Genomic DNA, 7,374 nt, shown 5'->3' with positions numbered 1-7,374 from the left:
GTTTTGAGAGGTGGTTAATTGCACCCAGCCCCACAACTTTATATGAGGCATTGATTGTATTGTGTGTGAACGAATATATGTGTATGTGTGTAAGACAGTGGGTGTATATGCTAAAGGCCATTGTCCCTCCCAGAAAGGATTTGTTATGTCCATGCTATCAGTGACGTAAGGTATGATGTTATTTTTGCCCCATCTGTTACCAATAGCTCTGCAAGACAGCTAGACAACAACTCTCTATGAACATTAGCTTTTTCTTGGAGTTTGGTGAGAGCCCATATTCAAAAAGGGATCAGAATTGGTCTGTTATATCTGTGCTTGACATCTATGACTGATAAAATCTATACAATATATATTTACTAATATATAATATTTAAGGATAATAATGGTGCATCATGCCAGGTTATTGAATTATTTCTATATAAAAAAAATTGCATTTTCTGTCACACTATATGGCCATATATTGTTCAGGCTGCTACTACTTTATAGGTTGAACTTTTTTCAACCTTATGAACTATGTTACTATGTTACATCAAAGTAACCCAATTTTGGCGAGCCGCATCTAATCTTAATATTGCTGTATTGCTTATTATGGAAATGACTACACTACCTTTTAAACCCACTGAGACTGAGACTGCAATGTATAGCCCGCTCTGGACACCATTAATGAGACACCTGTTTGCTGAGAGGAATGCTTAAGCCTCCAATTCTGGCTGACACCTCCAAATATACAAAAAAACTGTACAAACACACATGTAAGCAAGCACAAAACTACACATTTTGCAAACAGTTGAAAAGTTTGCAGATTCCTTGCTTTGTTTAATGTATATGTTGGTTGGCACCATAAAGTCTGTAGTTATATGCTTTCTAGCATACGAAGACACTGAAGACAGTAGCCTCGCGAAGGAGAGTGAGGGGCGCCGAGAGGTTGCTGAAAACTTGAGCGACCTCTTGGCACCCCTCTCTCTCTCCTCCACGTCTAGCGCTTCCTCCGGGCTGCAAAAAAAATAAAAGGCGTTTCAATTGGGGGGCACAGCATGATGTAGGGGGGCCATGGCCCCCTCTGCCCCCCCCCGCTGACGCCACTGCTCCTGCAGCACAGATCCCTGTCACTTACAGAGAGTGTATTTGCTGGGGTCAATGTTGGCCAAGACTAGGCGGGCCCCTCATACTACAGCAAGAAACTTGTTCTAATGTCTTTTGTGAAAGAAAGAAATTTATAAGAAGTAGGGTAACATTTTTCCTCATGTTTTAGAAACTGTGCAGGCTTTTGATAAACCCCTTTCAATCTGAAAAAAACACATTTATATTAAGGAAGTAGAAGGCATTTTGGAGAAGTTATTGTGTTATACACCGATCAGCCATAACATTATGACCACCTGCCTAATATTGTGTAGGTTCCCCTTTTGCTACCAAAACAGCCCCGACCAGTTGAGGCATGGACTCCACTAGACCTCTGAAGGTGTGCTGTGGTATCTGGAACCAAGACATTAGCAGATCCTTTAACCCCTTAACGACAAAGCCTGTATATATCCCACCCACTGACAGGTTCCATGATATCAAGATTATCAGTGTTATTCACTTCACCTGTCAGTGGTCATAATGTTATGGCTGTTCAGCCCAATGGCAGCCTAACGCAGGCCCGCAGATTACCCAGGGCCAGACTGTCCAAAATGGGATATGCACCAGTGGGCTGGCCAACATGGGCCTGCATTAGGCGGTCCTCAGGCCACATATACATCAACGTGGCCCCAGTTCTACCTGGCCAGCCCCCAGACAAGAGAAATCTGCAGGTGAGGTAAGGGGGTAGGGGAGGTGAGTATGAGTGAATGTGTTTCGTGGCAAAGGTGGCACTGTGGGACATGTTGCTTGTGAAGTTGGGGTAACACAGGGAATTTTCGCATCAGGGCCCTGTGGTTTCTAGTTACGTCCCTGGTGTGGCATTTGGGCACATGAGCACGGCCATGCAATAAAATATATGAGGCTGGTGTCTAAATATTTCTAGGGCTGCTTTTTATTCCCAGCCTGGCCCAGCATTATGGGGGTACTTTTCATTTGTATAAATTGTGCTCATAATTTTACATTCACGGGGTAGACCATACATATAAATGTAAATTCCATACTTTAAGAACATGTACATTTTACAAAATGGTAATCTGAAGTTTAATTACTTCAATGTTACCAGTCTACAAGTTATTTCCAGGTCTACCCCTTCCTCCCACATCATGGCTAGCTAGTAGCCTTTACATCACAGATATTCATCTAGCATACCCATTCATACATCATCCTAACAGTTGAGCGGGAAACTAGGAAATTAATCCGGGAACATCAGAAAGTGTTTAAATGGATTTGACTTATTCACGATCAGGGCTAATAGTCCATGTCTATGGAAATAGCCTTTTTCTATTATATATTGATGTTTAATTTGTTTAATGACTAGTTTCCAGCTAATTGGGTCTGCATTTCTCCATAATCTTGCAATACAAATTTTTACAGCGAGGAATATATGTATAATTAGTATCCTCTGATTTATCTGGAACTTCTCTAGACCCAGATGGAAAAGAACATATGTGGGTCTAGTTGCCCCTGAAATTGGAAAAGTAGTCTGAGTATGTGCAAAATATTGTTTTTAAGATTAAGTAGTTGGGAGCAATCCCACCATATATGGTCAAATCAAGATTACCTGGGTTTTCCCCATATTGATTTTATAACTAGACATCGAACCATATTGTTCAATTAATCTAATTTAGGCTTTTTAATCATCAAGGTTTTGTTTTACGGCAGGAACAACCTTAACCCTTATTTAACCCCTTAAGGACTGGGCTGGTTTTTTTTCTTTTTGTACCCTTCCTGACCGAGGCTGTTTTAACATTTTTGTAGTACTTGTGTTTAGCTATAATTTTCTTCTTTCTCATTTAGTGAACCCACACAAGTTCTATATTGGGGGTTTTTTTAGAACAAGAAGGGCTTGCTTTAGATAAAAAAAAATTTTATTATAACAGCTAATCACTAAAAAGTGGTGTAAAAACCTGCTAAATAAATTCTAAATTTGTCTTATATTTGTCCTGAGTTTTAAAATAACTAATGTATGTTTGGGGTTGGTATTTTTGTGTACAAGTAGTGTTTTGCTATTTGAAATTATTTTTTTGCTATATTCAATATACCACCACCAAACCATACCCATCAATGCTGGTATTTTTTGTGTTTTTTTCCCCACACACATTGTAATTCAAATATGAATTTACAGCTTTTGGTATATGACACTGATAAAACAAAACCCAATATGTGTTCAGCAACATCTCATGAGTACAGTGATACCACCCATGCATAGCTTTGTCAGGTTTTGGGGGCTAAAATGCCATATTAATGCTAATTTTAACGCTTCTATTTTATATATAAATATTGTTCGACTTTTTTAATTTTTTTTTACATTGTGTTGGAACTGGATGGTTCTCCAGTGACATCGCTGCATAATTATTTTTAAATGTTACAACATTTTTATTTATTTAACAATTATATTTTTTTATATTTTACTTATGTTGTGATTAGAAAGCTGGCTGGCTGGTTGCATTGACTTGCATGGTTGTATGCAGTACTTATATTCAACCTGCAGCTGAGTTCTCAGGAGGGTCTGAAAACAAGTTTAATTTTTAATGGATGCCGCCATCTTGATCTTGTCAGAGGCAACATCTCTCAAAGTGATGCTTGCCACCATTCCAAGTGATGGGTAACAGTGCGTCCTGGGGTTGGTTTTCAGTGTCACTGAATGCCTCACTATTGAGGTATTTCAGTAACACTGTTTATGATTAGGAGGCCATCAACGATCTAAACTATTTTAAATCAGGCATCTGCCACCATATTCTAGTCGTTAAGGGGTTAGGATATTTAAAGGCTCACTCCATCACAGCTAAATAACTTGCAGGAAATGTGTTCAGCCACGCACATCGCCCTACATGTGGTCTGCTCATCTCCAATCACATCCAGTGTGAGCAGGGTCCAGACCCCTGTGCGCATGTGTGAAATATAATCCCATTGATTTAAAGGGACAGTTTACTGTCCCTGACACTAAACTAAAAAATAAAAAAAGAACACCTGACACGCAGCCATGGTGCAAAATCTTCCATCTTCCCCATGACCCCACATTTCTTGCCACAGATTGGCTGCTTAAGATGTTGGTACTTTCGGTGAAATCAATGGGTGGTTAACCGCTTAAGCAGCCAATCAGTGGCAGGAAAGTGCTCCTAAAATCAATGGAAATAATTCAGTAGAAATGCATCTCCTGCAGGGCATTACAATTGGGGGGATTCTAGCAGAAGCTCCCCATGCATTTGCAAAATGGACCACACAAACATTTAAAGGGATCATTCGTTTGATGTCTGGAGTGTACTTTAAATGTGAGCACTTTCCTGTCATATTCTATAGTGGGTGTCAGGTAAATTACACTGTATCTTTAAATATGGGCAAATGCCAACGTATCTTGATAACTAATACTTTTAAAATAAATTTACCATGGTTTAAAAAAAGAAACTTTCACCAAGGATGATGCTACTATGTTGCTGCTTAGGGCCCCCGCTGATCTAAGAGGTCCCTTACAGATGAAGACCTAATAATGATTAATATGGATTCCATGTAATTATGGATCACTGTCAAAAATATGTATTTAAAAAACATCTGTGACTCAGATTCTCTTTAAGCACAAAACTTGAGCCACTTAGCTTCTGCAAATGCATTGATAAAAAATGGGTCTTCTGAATGTTTTGAAATAGAGAAAGTGAAAAGGATCACTAGTGATGTAGTCATTGAGCGAGTCATCAGGTGCTATAAAAAGGGAGGGTAGAGCATATATTAAGAGTTCAGCAAGCTGAAGACACAGTTTTCCCTCAGTTCCTCGAGTCTTCAGAATGACAATGATTCAGGTCTTAGGACTTGTTCTCCTCTCCATCTGTGTCTCCACGGGCACTGTGGTAAGACAAGGGAATGAAACTAGGGTTATAATGTAACCGATTTTTTTCTTTTCTTCATGCAGATAAGTCTTAGCTTCCGCTGGGGTTAAAAAAATATATATACAGAAAGTTTTAAGAAACTTTTGTTCAGTTTTTGTAGCAATGTGTATTTGCTTTGTGATGAAATAATTATGAATGATGTTTCTAATGTTGCAGTAAATTCTGTAGGTGGAATGTTCTTTTGAATTGTGCTGGTCAAAAGGCGTGTAACCATATTCCTATCTATTTTCTATATTTAGGGGTGATTGACACTCAGCCCCCTTGCAGAATTGGTCTCTTTTTCCAAGCCCCTTTATGCCCCACCACTTACTAACTGTACAAGTAAACCCCAGAGCAACTGTGATGCGACGCTTCTGGGTCACTACAGCATAACGGAGCATGCTGCAAAGATAACATAGGTCACAAAAACCATCTTCCACAGCGATTTGAGATCATGTACAAAAGTGTGTACGTCTCGGAAGAGATCCGATTTTGCTTTTTCTTCTTATAAGGCTGTAGGGCTTCAGTTTAAAACTCAATTTACAATATAACACAAAAACATCATTAAAAAAAAAATCTGAATTGAAAACTAAAGCAGGGTAGGTGCCAAGGCTTCCAGCAAACCCAATGTATATTTAGCTGCATCCCCTGAGTACAGTATGACCACTTGGGGCCAAAACCGTTCCTCATACATTATATAAAAGACATTAATAGGGTAGCATTTTTTTAAACTGATGTTACATTGCTATTGAAAGGGGTATGCGTTTTTATTTAAGTATATATTTTGCCCTTTTGTAAAGTATTTTACAATGTTTTACACTTAGCGTATTAAAGGTATGGCTTTGATATGAGCCACCTGAAGCTTACTTGCTATACATTTGTCTGCACAGAGCTCCGAGTCTTTAAACAAGAGGTTCTGGCTCTTGTGGCTCTCTGGGCAACTAAGCCATCAAGAAGATTCTACAAGCTGCCAACAGGACAGGCTTCCTCAAGGCTTATTTGGTGGCGCTTACACAATCTGTAAACAATGTATTTGTTTAATACTTTTATTCAAAATACTTCCTCTTGCTCCAATGGAGCAATTTTCTTGTTTCCCAATCTCAGTCCCACTTTTAAGAGACTCTTAAAATTACTGCAACATTACAAAATACATTGGGTTATGAAATAAAAACTTTAGTGTATCTATTTAAACACAATATGTCACCTGTGTCTTGCTGCTTTGCAGTGTTCTGTAAACGGTCGTTGGAAGAATGATCTAGGCTCTAATATGACCATATCGCAAGTATCTAATGATGGAAGCTTTAACGGATCTTACCTGACTGCCGTGTCAGACGCATCTCGGAACATCATACAATCCCCTCTTGTGGGTTGGCAACAATTCTCTCCGCATCCCACATTTGGATTTACTGTGCAATGGAAATTTACAAGTAATGCGAATTTCTATGCAAGAAAACCTCTTTGCTTATTTGATCAGATATGAAATTAATAATCTAAAGGATGTTTCTCGTTTTTCAATCAAGACTCAATTTACTTACAATGCTGTTGCACTAAAATACATTTCCAATTCCTCCCTTTAGATACAACAACGGTCTTTACGGGTCAGTGTTTCGTGACCTCAACAGGAGAGAAAGTCCTGCATACAACATGGCTACTGAGGTCAGTTGCCAATACAGAAGCAGACAACTGGGGGGCAACAAGGTATGTATAACGACATGCTAACAAAGCTAAATTAGATATGGTGGATTGCTTTAAAAGAGAAAGTCAGGCTAGTTGCTGTGTTACGCAGAAACAAGAATTTTAGATACCGAAACCTGCTGTAATAACCCACAAGCAGATTGCATTTCAGCTTCATCTACAGATTGGTCTATGAATTTTATGTGGAAAATGTGATAACACATTATATCAACAAAGGGTCCTTACTACATTTACATGTCAAAATATTGTTTGCTTGATCCCCTCAGAGTTGGTGTCAATACGTTTACCCCGATCAAATAAAGAAGAGAAAAGGAAGAGGACTGTATGATTATTCGCATCTCTTTAGCTGTCTCTGCCATCTGCGACACAATTACATGTATCTGATTTGCTGCATGGCTTGTTTTGTCTGGTATTTTACACAATAAAGAATCATTCTGCATGCAAACATTGTACTGTCCACCAAAATCCATACTCGTAACGAATGCCAGGTACATGAGGATGTTAACTTTTGTTCTGAAACACACAATACTTGGTTTTTGTAGTGTGAAAATAATTGTAATTTGTCCAAACATCTGCTTCTGACTACGTTCCTCACACGGCATGCCACAACCTAATCATCAAGATACCCTGTTTTAAAACTTCTCTTAAAAACTTGACTACTACTTTCTAACTAATATTAAATGTTAGGTTAATACGCACA

At 38.7% G+C, this 7,374-nt stretch overlaps 1 protein-coding gene across 1 annotated transcript; it reads left to right on the top strand.

Moving 5' to 3' along the window:
- The first annotated feature begins 1,604 nt into the window (after positions 1-1,604).
- LOC149303070 (avidin-like) lies at positions 1,605-6,974 on the top strand. Its single transcript, XM_089481821.1, has 4 exons — positions 1,605-1,790; positions 6,205-6,346; positions 6,557-6,677; positions 6,941-6,974. The coding sequence occupies exons 1-4, from the start codon at positions 1,605-1,607 to the stop codon at positions 6,972-6,974; spliced, it is 483 nt and encodes a 160-aa protein (XP_089337947.1).
- The last annotated feature ends 400 nt before the right edge of the window (positions 6,975-7,374 follow it).

This window comes from Sceloporus occidentalis, unplaced genomic scaffold (genome assembly GCF_023333645.1).
Source record: "Sceloporus occidentalis isolate IW3139 unplaced genomic scaffold, rSceOcc1.0.p SCAF_16, whole genome shotgun sequence".
Classification (NCBI taxonomy): domain Eukaryota; kingdom Metazoa; phylum Chordata; class Lepidosauria; order Squamata; family Phrynosomatidae; genus Sceloporus; species Sceloporus occidentalis.
This window is presented reverse-complemented; position numbering and strand designations above follow the sequence as displayed.

Bases quoted from the DNA above. Each gene is read 5' to 3' on its own strand.
- LOC149303070 (XM_089481821.1), top strand. From the start codon at position 1,605: ATGGCTGTTCAGCCCAATGGCAGCCTAACGCAGGCCCGCAGATTACCC. The intron at 1,791-6,204 runs GTGAGGTAAGGG...GCTGCTTTGCAG, and splicing joins CAGACAAGAGAAATCTGCAG to TGTTCTGTAAACGGTCGTTG. The intron at 6,678-6,940 runs GTATGTATAACG...TGATCCCCTCAG, and splicing joins GACAACTGGGGGGCAACAAG to AGTTGGTGTCAATACGTTTA.